The 17814-nt window shown below is 43.5% G+C and overlaps 1 protein-coding gene across 1 annotated transcript in view; it reads left to right on the top strand.

Annotated features, from left to right (window-relative positions):
• The window catches only part of kif5c (kinesin family member 5C), a 279299-nt gene that overhangs the window by 170405 nt on the left and 91080 nt on the right, over positions 1-17814 (top strand). The window contains exons 8-11 of the mRNA XM_070874419.1: positions 1666-1790; positions 2986-3090; positions 9290-9438; positions 11273-11421. Coding sequence (XP_070730520.1) covers positions 1666-1790; positions 2986-3090; positions 9290-9438; positions 11273-11421 — 528 coding nt within the window. The remainder of the gene's footprint in view (positions 1-1665; positions 1791-2985; positions 3091-9289; positions 9439-11272; positions 11422-17814) is intronic.

The following is a 17814-nucleotide window of genomic DNA, read 5'->3' as shown; positions in this document are numbered from 1 at the left end:
AAACCCACTGAGTCATTTCAGGAAGTTGATGCAAAGTTTGAACCCTTCTCTGATCTGTTTATGTGTGTGTGTGTGTGTGTGTATATGTGTGTGTGTGTGTATGTGTATGTGCATGTATGTGTGTGTGTGTGTGTGTGCGTGTGCGTGTGTATGTGCGTGCGTGTGTGTGTGTCGCTTTTCATGAGAGAAACAGAGTTAGCAATGTTTTTGGTCATTTTGTAAAGCAGGTTCTGACGAAAGGTCATCGACCTGAAACGTTTATCTGTTTCTCTCGCCACAGTTGCTGCCTGACCTGCTGAATATTTCCAGCATTTTCTGTAACTAAGTTCAAATGACATGTTTAATTGGAGCTTGTACTTTTAGAATGGTAAATTATTTTAAAGGTGTTTGTTTCTCTTACCCAAATAGTCTTAAATGACTTGGTTAAATGCTTGGGATTGTGTAGTTTTTCCTGTTGGTTGTTGGTACATTTGCTCTGTTTTGTAAAGCAGATGTGTTCAAACTGCAGCCCATAGACCACATGACATCGAAGCACTTCATATATTTGCATTTTGTGTTTCTGATTCAGTTGCTTGTCTTCGATTTGGTGGGTTTGGAGATTTGGAAAGGGCTCTTCTGTTGCCTCATTGGTGAATAACTTATAAATGAGAAGATCCAAGCCCTGTTAATGTCAGTAACTTGAGATATAGATGACTAATAAGAACATGATTTTATATGTGGCCCTCCCGGGGCTCCATGATATGCAGTTGTGCAGCTCATGAAGACAGAAAGCTCAGACACTTCTCTATGCAAAGCATGCCTACTGTGATAGAGGATTATTATCCAAAGCAATGGGTTTTGCTCTGATGATCACACCTTGTGAACTGTTCCTAGCCGGAAAATGCCCCAACAAATCCACGATGCTTGCCTTAATGCCAAATACTCAAATGGTTAAAAAAAAACACACATATGGTTGAGCAGCATTAACAGTAACTAAGTGGAAAGCACAGCAACTGTTGCTTCACTTGCATTAGATGGTTACCACTAGAGGCCATGCTTTAATGCAAGTGTATGTTACTCTCCAAGTTGCCAGAGAAAAAACACCAGTGGTGCAAACAGAAGTGGTTGTTGTTGGCAGTGCCTGCTCCAATGGGCCACCATTTTCCTCACGCCAGTGTCAGGCTGAGTTCTCAACCAGCCTGTGCAGGACAGGAATGCAGTTTTCACAGGGTCACAGCCAGAAAGCTAAAACTGCGATTGCAATTTAAACAACTGCACCTTATTTTGCTTATGCTTCTGTGTTGTGACTGGTGCTCTGACTTGTACTCTTCAGCTTAAAGGGAGCAGGCACCAAAATACTTCCAGTTGGCTATAAACGTGATACATATTCCTTTTCACTCAGTCCCAACTCAGTGGGTGTGTGGCGATGTTGCTGGTTTACTGATGCTGATTGTCACTTCATAGAATCATAGAATCTTACAACACAGGAAGGAGGTCAATCAGCCCATCACGTTTGTGCCGACTCTTTGAAAGAGCTGTCCAACAAGCCCCGCTCCCCTGTTCTTTCCCCAAAGCCCTTCAATTTTCTCCCCTTCATGTATTTATCCAACTAACTTTTGAATTTCACTTGACAGGGAATAAATCAATAATTGACTCCTCTAATTAACTTTATTTTTGTCTACACAGACATGAATGAACACAGTTCCCGAAGTCACAGCATCTTCCTTATTAACATCAAACAGGAGAACATGGAAACCGAGAAGAAACTCTGTGGCAAACTATACCTCGTAGATTTAGCTGGCAGTGAAAAGGTGAAGGATACCTGTTTTGGATGTTTAGTGATTTTTTGGCAGAGATCCTGGTGTAACTACTAACCGGGAAGAGAAATCAAAGTTACATGGCCCCTGCCCCATTTAGTTTATTGAAGTTAACAGTACTCAATAAGATGCACCCTTTTTGCTTTGATGTAATACGATTAGTCTAAAATTAAGATAGTAGGTTGCTAAACAGAATTGAAAACAATCATTCTGCTCCTGCCCATGGAACCAAAGGCAATCGTGAGTCGCGTAGCTTTAAAATTTTGATCGACTGAGTGATCTGTGCCATGGAAAAATCTGGTTTGTTTGGTTGTCCTTTTTACCCCCACGTTCATTCCACGGTGACTTTAGACATTGCACCACCATTCAGATGACCTTGTACTTTGTAGCTTTCCTTTGGGAAAGTCCAGGGAGTGTTTCAAATTCGAGCCAAAAAAATTCACATTTCAAACCTGTTTATCTACTTTAAGGCTCGTCGAAAAGTTCATGTTTGAGCATTTCCTAGCGGGTCATTTTGTTGCGACTCCCTTTGCCCTAATTGTGCCCGCCCCCTTGGCTGACCCTTAGCCCATTGCGGAGTCTGTGCTCTTCTACCTGACCAAGTCACTTAAAAGAAAATAAACTATCTGAGCACACCCGATGGTTCAGAAAACAAAGGTACCTCCAGGTGAAGTGCTGCGTGCGGTATGCCCAAATGATCCCAAATTGATCTCTGGTTTGTGCAAAATTTGTCAATCTTCGAGGTAAGGTTGCTAAAATTGACCTTAATGTTCCTGGGCTAGGAATAGGGAAAAAAAACAGCCAGGATTCTCACTCCTTATCACATCCAGTAACTTCAGCTGCAAAATGTGCAGGTGTGAGGTCTGGATCAGTTTGGCTCACCCGCAATGCCCAAAGCTGCAATTAGGGTTCCAGCTGTTACTTTGATTTTATTTAAACCATTCTCATTTGCAATAATGTGAATTGCCTCAAGCTCAGCCATATTATACAAAGGGAGCGGCTATATTGAATAGATGGAGGGGGTTAACAAAAATAAGCTGAATATCTTTTTTGATTCTGAGTTTTTAAAAAATCTAGGCTTTTTTTGACTAGACTCAATCCAATCACTTTGATACATCTAAGCAAGAAAGATGTAAGCTTGTTAGTTAAAACATCATCATGCCAAACTGTCTGTATCTGTTTATTGTAGGTCAGCAAAACTGGAGCTGAAGGATCTGTCCTCGATGAAGCTAAAAATATCAATAAGTCTCTTTCTGCTCTAGGGAATGTGATTTCGGCTCTGGCTGAGGCAACTGTAAGTCTTCTCAGTGGAGTATTATGATTCACTGAATTTCCTGTTTGCTTTACTGACATTGTGATTTTACCACAAGCTAATATGCAATCAACTACATCACATTTGAATGTTACCATCTGATTGGCAAGGAAGGATTGATGATGCATTGATGCCATAATGATGTGACGGATACCTGATCCAAATCCCATGCACTGTAGTGGGGGAGAACTGTTTAACCACATAACTTTGAAGGGATGCATGCACACTGTTTCTACCTTGTAGTTGAACAATATGATGATCAAATAGTGAAAATATGAATGAGTATATTATTACATCCTGCGACTATCAAAACAGTGCCATAAACCCAGCAAACATGTGATTAATGAACTGGTCAATTCTGTGATCACGACCAGTTTAAGTATAGAGCTTTGATCAAACCATACAAAATAGGGATAATTTTGCACTGCTCCACTTCGGTCATGCAGCATTGACAGATGTAAATGGGTTCAGCATAAAACTATGGACTCAATTTTCCCCAAAGTTTTTTTTGGCATACTTGAAAAGTTACTCCTGTTTTTTTGGGACCCAAGTGCGCCAAAAAAAAATGTTCTAAGTTTTCCCGTTTGATTTCTTCATTTTGGCGCAGCCTAACTTGTCCTTTAGTTTTGGGGGCGGAGCCTTGATCTGCGCCAAAAAGATCGGGTTGCCACTGTAACCATGGATGCAATGCAGGCTGAAGCTGCAAAGTGAAACATACAGCCGGCTTGCAACACAATAAAATATATTGCAGCAACTTAAAACATAATAAAATACATTTCAGCAACTTAAAAACACATTAAACTTACCTCCAAATATTACAGTGTCCCGCCCTCCCGATGCCGGTGCTGATACCCGTCCCTGTCACGGGCCGAAGGGCTTCCCGATCTGCTCCCCTGCCCGCCCCTAGCCCTCACTGCCTTGCCGGTTTGATTCCCCCCTCCGCATCCCCCCCCCAGCCCCGAGTGGCCTCCCGGTCCGTTCCCCCACCCGCCCTTAGCTCCAAGTGCCTTGCCGGTCCTGCTCCCCTGCCCCTAGCCCCAAGTGGCTTGCCAGTCCCGCTCCCCCGCCCTTAGCCCTGGCCGAGTGGCCTCCCGGTCTGCTCCCCCACCAGCCCCTAGCCCCGAGTGCCTTGTCGGTCTCGCTCCCCCGCCCCTAGCCCCGAGTGCCTTGCTGATCCCGCTTCCCCGCCCCTAGCCCCGAGTGCCTTGTCGGTCTCACTTCCCTGCGCTAGTCCTGGCCGTGTGGCCTCCCGGTCTGCTCCCCCACCTGCCCCTATCCCCAAGTGCCTTGCCAATCCTGCTCCCCCGCCCCTAGCCCTGGCCGAGTGGCCTCCCGGTCCACTTCCCTGCCCGCCCCAGCCCCGGGTGCCTTGCCGGTCTGCTTCCCCTGCCCCTAGCCCTGGCCGAAGGGCCTCCTGGTCCACTCCCCCACCCGCCCCTACCACCGAGTACCTTGCCGGTCCACTCCCCCACCCCTATCCCAGGCCAAGTGGCCTGCCGGTCCGCTCCCCCGCCCCTATCCCAGGTTGAATAGCCTCCTCCCTCCCGGTTCCACACCTAACCTATACCCTAAAGGCTTTCCCCCAGCTCTCTCCCCCTCTCTTATCTCTCCTGCTGCTGCTGTCCGAGCATCTGCTGCATTTACCTGTGTCGATTTCCTTACCTACGCCAATTTCCTTAACTCTCCGGAAGGTTTTTCTGCAGAGGCCACATACGCTAGCCTAAGAAGAACTGGAGTAACTCTCAGCTGGTCAAACTTGCCTAAGTGGCCAGAATTGCCGCGGGTGGCAGGTTACGCCCCCTTTGGTTGAAAAAAAACTTAACTAAAAAAATCATAACTAACTGAGTTACGCTGGTGCAAATTGATCGGGGAAGCTGTGGTTTTTTAACTTAGGCCAAAAAAAGCGGCCTGTTCCAAAAAAACGGTGCAAATCACTGGGGAAAATTGAACCCATTGACACTGTAACCCTGATTACTGACTCACGTTTGTTGCTATGAAATTACAGCTTGTATGCATTCCTTGCCTTTGCATTTGCTGAGGAAATGATCCTGTGGCTGTTGTATTCTTGCCTGTCTATAGTCAATTATTTGTGTAATTGGAAGAGAAGTCCTAGACTGGACTGATCTCAGAGAAGTCAGTCTTAGTGTGGGCCCAGTATGCTATATGACGAAATTCCAGACTATAAAGCACACAACACACTTAGCACGGGGTTTTAATAGGTTTCACAGATTTATATGACCATCTAAATGTAAGAGGAATGGCATGAAGATAAAAGCGATCTTGGTAAAAGCCAATAACACCAGTGACAGGAATCCCAAGAGGTGCTTTCTTTGTTTGATGTAGTGGCTGCAACAGTCCGCGACCTGCTTTGTTTGAGGAAAGGGTGTAGCCTTAAATGTTTTAAGAAAATATTACAATGACGGATGCCATGTCGTTCATTACTTATCTCATTTAATTTCCATGTGCATTCAATTTGCAACAAAAAGTACACAAAAGCTGCATGATTGCTTTACACTCAGTAATTCTGTTATTGTGAAAACGATGATTTTTTTTTAGGAACTTGTCATCTTTGCTAATCAATTTGAGCCTAGTTCTTTTATCTTTCTTTGTATAAGAACCTTTTTGACGGCCCAATTTAAAGTGAATAGTGCTAATTTAACCCCTGTCATTCAAAAGATGCTCAACTATCCTTGCTCCCTATCCTAGTCTCTACAGAAGTGCATATAAGGCGTAATTTCATGGAAACGAGCATGTCAGATAATCAGGGTATTGTGCTATAGCTCTATTGCTAACCCCACTTACATCTGGTAATGCTCCATGACAGAAGTGGAGTCTTGAACAAATATAATTACACTGATTTGAGATGCTTAGGATGAACCATATTTGTGGGCATTTGCAGGCTTTAATTTGTAAACTTAGATTTACAGATCAGTATTGTGTGGGTCTTGGGTCATTTACTTAATATAAATAAGATCCAATGGTTCGGTAAGGTTTGTCCAGCGAGTAGCTGAGTCAAACAGATCACCAAGTTAGATTTCAAGTTTATGCTGTTAACTGATTTAAATCAGGAAGGTCCCGAGAGTTAGCCTCAACATCCTGGGTTAGGAAGTGGAAAGTTGCACAACGTTTCCTTTTCCTGTTTGCTATATGCTGGAAGTGAATATGTGGTGGTTAGGGGACGGTGGGTTGGGCTTGGCTCCTGTGGTTAATAGCATGTTGCCACTTGCTGTCGAGACACACACACATGGATAATGGCCACTCAGGAAGTGTACTAGAGGGCATCATATGCCGATGAAATCAGACCCCAGCAAGAAGTTAAGGTGAGGAAGGGGAGAACATTTGGGAAAAGTGAAAAAATAATGGCTAGAAATACAAAAACCAGTGATTGTTGGAAAATATTGAAACCAAGAACAAAAACTGGAAATACATAATCAGTCTGAAAAAGAAATGCTAAAAGAAATGCATGCTAAAGGAATATAATTTTGTCTCCTTTTCCGTATTTTTAATATAGCCACGCCCCCCCATCCCCCCCCAAGTCACATAATGTTTCCCAGCATAAAGTTGTGCAAATTAATGACTTGACTTGCTTCTTAGCATCTGGCACAAAGACATTTACTTCCTGCTCCCATTTCTCCCTCTCTTCCCCAAAAGCAAAATCTTAGATTTCAACTTTCACCAGAAAATTGAATAAAAGCCCAAAGATGACATCTTTGAGACAATAAAAATACTAATTTAATTCCACAAGATCAAAACTGTACCAGTGGCCAATTACCAAGTTTAAAATTCTGCAATATCAAATCGGGTGCCTTTCATGTTTATCTGTAATAGGTATAACTGGTCCAGTTTTTGTTCTTGATTTCAATATTTTCCAACAATCACTGGTTTTCGTATCTCTACCATTATTTTTTCACCTCTCCCAAATGTTCTCCCCCTCCTCACCTGATGATATTAACTTCTTGCTGGGGTCCAATTTCATTGGCATAAGATGCCCTCCAAAGATAAATTCCACTGAGAAAGAAAGAATCTAAGAGAAGGATGAGCCATGCGTAGCTAACTAAGGAAATAAAGGACGGTATTAAATTGAAAACAAAGGCATACAATGTTGCGAAGAATAGTAGAAGGCCAGAGGATTGTGACATTTTTAGAAACCAGCAAAGGATGACTAAAAAAATGATAAAGAGAGAGAAGATAGCTTATGAGAGTAAACGAGCAAGAAATATAAAAAAAAAACAGGAAGAGCTTCTTCAGGTACATAAAAAGGAAGAGAGTAGCTAAAGAAAACGTTGGTCCCTCAGAGGATGAGACTGGGGCATTAATAATGGGAAACGGAAATGCCAGAGACATTGAACAAATATTTTGTATCGGTCTTCACGGTAGATGACACTAAAAGCATCCCAATAATGGATAAACACGGGGCTATTCGGGAGTGGGGGGGGGGGGGCGAGGGGTTGCGGAACTTAAAACAATCACTATCACTAGAGAAAAATTACTAGGCAAACTAATGGGACTAAAGATGGACAAGTCCCTGGACCTGATGGCCTGCATCCTAGGGTCTTAAAAGAAGTGGCTGCAGTGATAGTGGATGCATTGATTGAAATCTACCAAAATTCCCTGGATTCTGGAGAGGTCCCAGTGGATTGGAAAACTGCAAATGTAATGCCCCTATTTAAGAAAGGAAGGAGACAGAAAGCAGGAAACTATAGACGAGTCAGCCTAACATCTGTGGTTGGGAAAATGCTGGGGTCCATCATTAAGGAAGTAGGACATTTAGAAAGCATAGTCAGCAAGATTTTATGAAATGGAAATCATGTTTGACAAATTTGCTGTAGTTCTTTGAGGATGTATTGAGCAGGATGGATAAGGGGGAACCAATAGATATCGTGTATTTGGATTTCCAGAAGGCATTCGATAAGGTGCCACATTAAAGGTTACTGCACAAGATAAGAGCTCACAGGGTTGGGGTAAATATATTAGCATGGATAGAGGATTGGCTATCTAACAGAAAACAGAGAGTCGGGGTAAATGGATCATTTTCAATTGTCAAACTCTAACAAGTGGGGTGCCGCAGGAATCAGTGCTGGGGCCTCAACTATTTACAATCTATATTAATGACTTGGATGAAGGGACCGAGTGTAATATAGCCAAATTTGCTGATGATACAATGACAGGTGGGAAAGCAAGTTGTGAGGAGGACGCAAAGAATCTGCAAAGGATATAGATAGGCTAAGTGAGTGGGCAAGAATTTGGCAGATGGAGTATAATGTGGGAAAATGTGAGGTTATCCACTTTGGTAGGAAAAATAAAAAAATTAATTATTATTTAAATGGGGAGAGATTATGAAATGCTGCAGTACAGAGGGATCTAAGCAAGTAATTAGGAAGACAAATGGAATGTTGTCCTTTATTGCAAGGGGGATGGAGTATAAAAACAGGGAAGTCCTGCTACAACTGTACAGGGTATTGGTGAGACTGCACCTGGAGTACTGCGTACAGTTTTGGTCTCCTTATTTAAGGAGGGCTATACTTGCATGGGAGGCAGTTGAGAGAAGGTTCATGAGGTTGATTCCTGGAATGAAGGGTATGTCATATGAAGAAAGGTTGAGCAGGTTGGGCCTATACTCATTGGAGTTTACAAAACTGAGAGGTGATCTTATTGAAACGTATAAGATTCTGAGGGGGCTTGACAGGGTAGATACAGAGAGGATGTTTCAATATCGTGGGGGATTCTAGAACTAGATGTTATAGTTTCAGAATAAGGGATCGCCCATTTAAAACGGAAATGAGGAAGAATTTCTTCTCTCAGAGGGTCATGAATCTTTGGAATTCTCTACCCCAGAGAGCTGTGGAGGCTGGGTCATTTAATATATTTAAGGTGGAGGTAGATAGATTTGTGAACGATAAGGGAGTCAAGAGTTATGGGGAGCGGGCAGGGAAGTGAAGTTGAGGCCAAGAACATATCAGCTATGATCTTATTGAATGTCCAGATGGCCTACTCCTATTTCTTATGTTACTATGTTCTTATAACTGAAGGGGGAAAATTTTCAGGGCTATGGGAAAGTGCACAGGAGTGGGACTCATTGGATATCTCTTTCAAAGAGCCAGCACAGGCATAATGGACAGAATGGCCGCCTCCTGTGCTGTATCATGCTATGATTCTATGAATATATTTTCTTTATTTACAGAAAACACACGTTCCGTACCGTGACAGTAAAATGACCCGAATTCTCCAGGATTCCCTTGGTGGGAACTGCCGCACTACCATCATTATCTGTTGCTCACCCTCCAGTTTTAACGATGCTGAATCAAAAACCACCCTTATGTTTGGCCAGAGGTAGGAGTCTCATCCAAGCTGGCTAATAGTGCTTAACGTAAGTTCACAAGAGAGTGACTGTAGGATCATTTAACTGAGGTATGCCTTTACTAAATTGCGAGCAACTTAGTGAACGATGGTTTTACCAGTTCTTTTGTATAAATTAACCTGTTTATTTAAAAAGAATCAGAATTCTGTACAGAGATTCCACTTTACTTGTGGACTTTTGAACTCTGAGTAAACTGGTCCAGTTTAATAAATTAAGCATTTTTGCATGGATGTCACAGTCACATCCGTTTATTAAGGAAACAAATGAAAATATTGACTATTGCAAGTTTCTAATCAAAGGTCTTAACAGCAAAGCTAATCAAATACTTGGATCTGTCTTGAGGGCATTTGACCATAAGTCAAAGGAAATGATTATAACTATACAGATCAGTGTGTGGTCATATTTGGAACAGTGTCTGCAATTATGCCCTCAAGAAGAGTATTTGATTAGCTTTGCTGCTATGACCTTTGACATTGATTAAAAACTTTGAGTAGGCAATTATGGTCATCCTGGCTTCAAAAGCACAATGCATTGGAGAGTGTTTAGAAAAGAGTCACGAGGGTGATTTCAGGACTTAGGACTCTTGGTCATTAAGAGGAGCTGAGCATATTTTCATTGTATAGAGTAGATTGAGGAAGCATTATCCAAGTCAAGGACAGCCAAAATGGATCTGTTAAAGGCAAATTGCGTTGGACAAATGTAATCATTTTTTATGAACAAGTGACTGATTGGATAGATAAATGGAATGCAAATGAGGGTTGGTGGTCATTAGTCTCATACAATATGTCCTTGACTAGTTCAGGAGGGAATTACTAATGCCTGATCAGTAAACATGAATTCCCTAACTCCTCAGCAATATTGGTCAGTTACAATCTGTACTGGCTTCCCAATTGCACTTCACAACTGATTATCAAGATTATTGATTTTTCCATTTTATTGGCTGGTCCATTATGCAGTTGTTAATCTGCAAGTTTTAACAAACCAGTTGAAATCTGTAAGCTTATATGCTACGTAACTATCTTTGTACTGCTGAAAAGTCTAAACTAACATTTGGTTAACCATTCAATGCCATACCGACAATAATTTTGAGGTTTCAAAGAAGTAAAATCCACTTTCCCCACAGACTCCCATCCAAATGGGATTCGAGGTTATAGTAGTATAGACGGACCAAGATACTCTAATAGTGGTTTCTGTTCCACTTGAGCTGGGAAAAGGAAGGCGGGATGGTCAGGCTATGGAGCATTGCCTGTGAAGAACTGCAGGCCAGTTGAACAGTGTAGATGTAGGGATGATGACAATTCTGGAGTTTTTTGTCATGGCCTTTGGGATCATGGAGTAATTATGTGGAACTTTCCCTCGGGTGATTTAAGTAGGTAGAACTGAGTCTGTGTTTAGGTAGCTAAGACATGCTTTGTGAAAGGTGTGTGCCTGATGGGCCAAATGGCCTTTCCTTGAGCAATGCTTTCTTGCACCACTGGTTGTTTTCTCGGGAGGGTGGGTGAACTCCACCTCACATGGTGTCAGTTGGTCATGCTTAGTTGGAAAGTGAGGAAGTGGTATTGGACAGTTCATCAGGAAGACAGCATATTTGTTTAAAGTGAGATTACCTTACATGTACACTGATGCAAATTTTTTTTTTAATTCTTTTGGCTTTTGCCAAATATGTGCAATGTATAATTCTTTATGGTGATGTATTTCAGTTTGAGAAGAAATAAGTTTCATTAGCCTTTTGATTTGTTTTCACTGAAGCAGGATGAGCTATACCTATGCAGTAAATTGCTCTTTATAAATATCTGCTTCTAATAGAGCCAAGACCATCAAGAATACTGCATCTGTCAACCTGGAGTTGACGGCAGAGGAATGGAAGAAGAAATTTGAGAAGGAAAAAGAGAAAAACAAGTCCCTGAAGAATGCTCTTCAGCGTCTGGAGATGGAACTAAACAGATGGAGAAATGGTAATTCATCAAAGCTGAATCTAATTCGAGGCTATTAACCCATTAACTACAGTGCAATAGATGAGGAATCAGAGAGCAAGTATGGAAGTTACTATGGGCTTAATCAAAATCTACATATTTATTGTTGACTCGAAAATTCATAGAGAATCCCGACAAATTAATATCCAACAAAATTCCTGAAAATGACTAATGCCTCATTTAGTCTGTAGTGCATTCTGTGTAATGCATGGTTTAATAATTTTATGCCCTTTTTTTTTAAACACAGCCACTTCCATAGAGTTGTTTTCCCGATGGTGCTTAGTTATCATGCTTTATATCACAGCGTGAATTCGGCAACCAGAGGACAACTATATGCACAATTAGTTCAAAATGCTGGGAGTCGTTTAGTTTTGCCATTAGTGACAATTGTTGTCAGATAATCCAGCGAAATCGACACTGAATTTTGGTGTCGTTGATGGCACTCATACTGAATCCTATATTTTACGTGCTGCCTCTTGGCAATCCTTTAGTATTAATAAGGCATTAAATCCCCCCAATATAATATCAAATTAAAGTATGATGTTGTTTGTGCTGCACTCCTAGCATCTGAATACTTACATGGATCAATCTGACGTGCTTTTGTGAAGATGCACATAGGTGTGTTGCAACACTGAAATGTCCACAGCCATCCATGTATTGCTGACACGCATCTCCAGTGCAGCTTGTTTATGTCAAAGCTTCACTGATCCAACATAGTAACTACAAGTTCAATGCCTTGATTAGTTGGCCCTGAATTCTTAAAATCTTTATTCGTTGTGTAATACATTTTGGTAAACCGAACTACTGAACTGAACTAATTCTGCAGAAGAGAGTTTTTTGAGTAGTTAATTAAGGTTAGCATTTATTTAAAGCTGAAGAAATGTTGCCAAAAATTGAACCATATCTTGTTCCACATTTGCATTGCTTAGAATTTGAATAATCGAAGTACATTGAGCCGCAGGATAGTACAAACATCTTTTGCATAACCCAATTATTTAATTTGGATTTTTTATTGATGAGCTCTTGCCAAACTGTTATGAAGCAACCATAATGAAATCCTTTTTCACGTTTGTCCCAAGTCTCTAGGCTAATAAAATGTGCCGCCTGATCAACCCCATAGTGTTTGTGGATTGCGCAATGATTTTTTTCCAAAGCTATGGGTCCCTTCCTAATACTTAAATTTTCAAAATCTGACTATAGAAATGAATTGTTTGGAGGGGAATAATAATTAATTGGCGGTGTGATGAAATGAGATACTTACTCGATGAATGGATGTGTATTGAATCAAAGTGCAATCCAACGTCTATAAAATAAATCGTCTTTGGGATCAAGTTGGCTCCGAGATGACATGTTTGGGACTGGAACCGAGTCAACTCCTTGTGGCAGACTTGGTAACCCAATACAAGAGCCAGGCAGGTCTGAAGTTGTCCAAGGCACTGTTGATAATTGCGCAGACAGTCTGACTTATTAATAGGACTTGGAGTGGAGGACCTGTCACTGGGGGCTGCGCTCCTTCCTACTCCGCTCTATATAACTCTGAAAGCCATTGTTCTGATGGACACCCTGTCATCTCTTCATTTGCATTCACAGAAAAAAAGCAGTTCCCATAAATTGGCTCTATCCTCTGAAATGTGGAATTTTATGCATGAGATCAAGGGAATTTCAGGCCACAGATCTCAAAGTTCCCCTTTTACTGCAGTCTTTAGCATCAGATATTCCACGTGTTGTGCACTACGTTTTTCTGTCCCCTTACGACCATATGGAGTAGTTGAGGGAAATAGCATGGATTCATTTAAGGGGAGCTAGATAAGTACATGAGGGAGAAAGGAATAGATGGATATGCTGATAGGGTTAGATGAAGTTGGATGGGAAGAGGCTCGTGTGGAGCATAAACACCTGCACAGACCAGTTGGGCCAAATGGACTGTTTCTGTGCTGTAGATTCTATGTAATTCTTGGCTAGGCAAGTAAGTGCCTGTGGTTACTGGGTATTCATTTCTGAGGATAAAAATATTGCCAGTTCAGATTCTCAAAATGTTAGTTGATGAAGCATAGCGATAAGGGTTGTTGTGCCCTTGATTACGACCCTGTTCTTGGTACCATTCCCTTCATTCCAGTTGCAGGATTTTTGTTCAAGTGGGAAAGCAATAGGAAGACAAGCTGCCACAAAATTGGCAGGAGGTGAAGGAGGCAAGCTCCAGTAGAAGGGGTGGGATTCTCTGGACACGGCCTCTGCCACTTACCCCACCAAAGTTTGGAATGACCACAATTAGGAGGCCTTTCGCAGGTGAGTAAATTAGGGTGTCACCACGGTAAATTGTCTGAAATGTTGGGCTAATGAGGTTGTCACTTTGTCCATTCACTGGAAAGAAGTCCTAGGCGACCCTTGATGCCCTTTGTTTTAGATACCGCTTGTAAGTAAAAATACATTTTGTCCCCTTCATCTTTGGGGATGCTGACAGTTAAGTCTCAAATAAAGCAAAGTGGCTGAGTACTGTAGACTTGAGTAAGTGTGACCTTAGTCTCTTTATTCTGACTCCAGAGTGCTGGCACTGCATGGGAGGCCTGCTTATATGCAGTGCTCCCAAGGAATGCTGGGATCCCTTGGGACTCCAAAAGATGCACCCTCTGGTGGTGGTTACAAGGTTACAAGGTGTTGCATACATAACATCACTCCCCCCCCCCCCCCCCCCCAAAGTCAATAGTACACTTATTTACAGGATGAGACAATCTGGGGCTTTCCGCTCCCTAGTCGATCGTCTCGGTACAAACACAGGTGCAGGTGAGTTGGTTGGGACTTCGCTGGACTGCTGCACAGCTGGCCTTGCTGGGCTGCTGGGGATGATGAGTTCAGCTTCGTGGTCGACCGTGATGTCGGTTGCCATTCATGTATGTGTCGGAGGGTTGAAGTTGGTGGTGTCCTCTTCAGGTTGCTCGTGGCTGTCTGTGAATCGCAGTTTGGTTTGGTCCAAATGCTTTCTGCAAGTTAGTCCATTTGCAAGTTTGACCTCAAACGCCCTACTCCCTTCTATGACTATGACAGTGCCAGCAAGCCATTTGGTACCATGTCCATAGTTGAGTACAAATACAGGGTCATTGACTTTAATATCGCATGACAAATTTGCGCGATCATGGTACATGCTTTGTTGATGCCGCCTGCCCTCGATATGATCATGGAGATCAGGGTGGACTTGAGAGAGCCTTGTTTAGAGTGCCCTTTTCATGAGCAATTCAGCAGGGGGATCCCCGGTGAACGAGTGGGGTCTTGTACGGTAGCTGAGCAGGACTCGGGACAGGCGGGTCTGCAGGGAGCCTTCCGACATGCGTTTCAAGCTTTGCTTGATGGTTTGGACTGCCCGTTCTGCCTGGCCATTAGATGCGGGCTTGAACAGGGCAGGTGCGACGTGCTTGATCCCATTGCGGTTCATGAATTCCTTGAATTCAGCACTGGTGAAGCACGGCCCATTGTCGCTGACAAGGACATCAGGTAAGCCTTGCATGGCAAACATGGCTTGTAGGCTTTCTATGATGGCAGTGGATGTGCTTACAGACATTATTACACACTCAATCCATTTTGAATAAGCATCCATAAAATCCAATAAGATTTTGCCTAGAAACGGGCCAGCGAAGTCAACATGGATTCGAGACGACGGTTTGGAGGGCCATGACCACAAACTTAGCAGTCCCTCCCTGGCGCATTGCTCAGTTGAGAGCAAGTGTTGCATTGGCGCATGCAAGACTCCAAATCTGAGTCGATGCCAGGCCACCACACATGGGATCTGGCTATAGCTTTCATCATTACTATGCCTGGGTAGGTACTGTGTAGGTCGCGTATGAACATTTCCCTGCCTTTCTTAGACAAAACCACGCGATTACCCCACAAAAGACAGTCCGCCTGTATGGACATTTCGTCTTTGCGCCGCTGGAACGGCTTGATCTCTTCATGCATCTAGGCTGGGACGCTGGACCAGCTCCCATGGAGGACACAGTTTTTTACAAGATACAGTAAAGGATCCTGGCTGGTGCAGGTCCTGATCTGGTGGGCCGTAATGGGTGACTTCATTTTCAAATGCATCCATCACCAAGAGCAAGTCTGCAGGCTGTGCCATTTCCACCCCGGTGGTGGGCAATGGTAGCCGACTGAGAGCATCAGCGCAGTTCTCTGTCCCTGGCCTATGGCAAATTACATAGTTATATGCAGACAGTGTGAGCATCCATCTTTGGATGCGAGCAGAGGCATTGGTATTACTATAGAAACATAGAAACATAGGAAATATTCGGCCCTTCGAGCCTGCACCGCCATTCAATGAGTTCATGGCTGAACATGCAACTTCAGTACCCCATTCCTGCTTTCTCGCCATACCCCTTCATTCCCCCTAGTAGTAAGGACTGCACCTATAGAACTACATCTATCTTTGTTCTCTGAGAATAGCGATATGAGCGGCTTATGGTCAGTTTTTAACTCGAACTTAAGCCCAAACAGACACTGGTGCATTTTTTTCACTCCGTAAACACATGCCAGAGCTTCTTTTTCAATCATGCTGTAGACCCTTTTGGCCTTGGACAAACTCCTGAACGCATAAGCAACCGGTTGCAATGTTCCTGATTCGTTTGCTTGTTGTAACACACACCCAACCCCGTACGAAGACGCATCGCAAGCTAGCACTAAACATTTACATGGGTCAGTTTGTTGGAACATAACAGATTTCTGGCTTTCTCAAAAGCAGTCTCTTGTGATTTCCCCCATACCCAGTCATCTCTCTTGCGTAGCAACACATCTAGCAAGGTGTTTAACAAAATTACCAAAATAATTGAGGAGTCCCAGGAACGACCGCAGCTCCCTCAAGTTTTGTGGTCTCGGCGCATTATTGATGGCCTCCATCTTGGCGTCTATGGGTCTGATGCTGTCTGCCGCGATTCTTCTCACTAAGAACTCGAACTCTAGCGCCAAGAAAACACACTTCAAGCGTTTCAACCTGAGTCCCACATGATCTAGCCGACTTAGAACCTCTTCCAGGTTCTGCAAGTGTTCGATGGTGTCCTGACCTGTGATCAATATATCGTCCTGGAAAACCATGGTGCGCGGAACCGACTTTAGCAGATTTTCCATGTTCCTTTGAAAAATAGCCGCGGCCGATCGAATCCCTAACCGGCATCTATTGTAGATGAACAGACCTTTGTGCATGTTGATGCAGGTGAGGCCTTTCGAAGATTCCGCCAGCTCCTGCATCATGTAGGCTGAGGTCAGGTCCAACTTGGTGAACGTCTTCCCTCCTGCCTGCGTCGCAAATAGGTCGTCTGCCTTGGGTAGCGGGTACTGGTCCTGCAGCGAAAAATGGTTAATCGCTACTTTATAGTCCCCACAAATTCTGACCGTGGCATCGCCCTTGAGAACTGGAACAATCGGACTGGCCCACTCGTTGAACCGGCGCGATGATGCCCTCTCATTGCAGCCTGTCCGGATCGATCTCCACTTTCTCTTGCAGCATGTATAGCACCGCACGTGCCTTGTGGTGGATGGGTCATGTGCCGGGAACCAAGTGGATCTGCACCTTCGCCCCTGAGAAACTTCCGATGCCTAGCTCAAACAACGACGGGAACTTACTCAAAACCTTGGCAAATGAGGCATCATCGATGGACGAAAGCGCTCGGATGTCGTCCCAGTTCCAGCAGATTTTTCCCAGCCAGCTTCTGCCGAACAGTGTGGGGCCATCTCCTGGTACAATCCATAGTGGTAGTTTGTGCACCGCTCCATCATAGGAGACTTTTACTGCTGCACTGCCAATTATAGGAATCAGCTCTTTAGTGTAAGTTCTCAGCTTGGTATGAATAGGGCTCAGCTTGGGCCTGTGTGCCTTGTTGCACCACAGCCTCTCGAAGGCCTTTTTGCTCATGATAGACTGACTTGCACCCGTGTCCAATTCCATGGATACTGGAATTCCGTTCAGTTCAACTTTTAACATGATCGGTGTACACTTTGTGGTGAAGGTGTGTACCCCGTGCACTTCTGCCTCCTCGGTTTGAGACACTAGTTCAGTTTGATCCATCATGGATCGGTCTTCCTCTGCAACATGGTGGTTTGCAGAGTTTGCAGCTCGTCTGCACATTCACTGGAGGTGTCGCATTGTTCCACAGCCTTTGCACACATAGTGTTTGAAGCGGCATTGGCGGGCTCGATGATCACCTCCACAGCGCCAACAAGGTGTTAATTACCTCGCATTCACACTTGATGGCGGACTCTGAGTCATCTGAGGTCGTGCAGCTGCAGGCGTATACTTTCTGCCATAATGACGTTACTTTGTGTACAGTACTTGCTGATGCATCTTTAGGCTGCGAAATTTGTTTGGTGTTATCGCTGGTGGACATAAATGCCTGG

The sequence above is a fragment of the Pristiophorus japonicus genome, chromosome 3, assembly GCF_044704955.1.
Source record: "Pristiophorus japonicus isolate sPriJap1 chromosome 3, sPriJap1.hap1, whole genome shotgun sequence".
NCBI lineage: Eukaryota > Metazoa > Chordata > Chondrichthyes > Pristiophoridae > Pristiophorus > Pristiophorus japonicus.
This window is presented reverse-complemented; position numbering and strand designations above follow the sequence as displayed.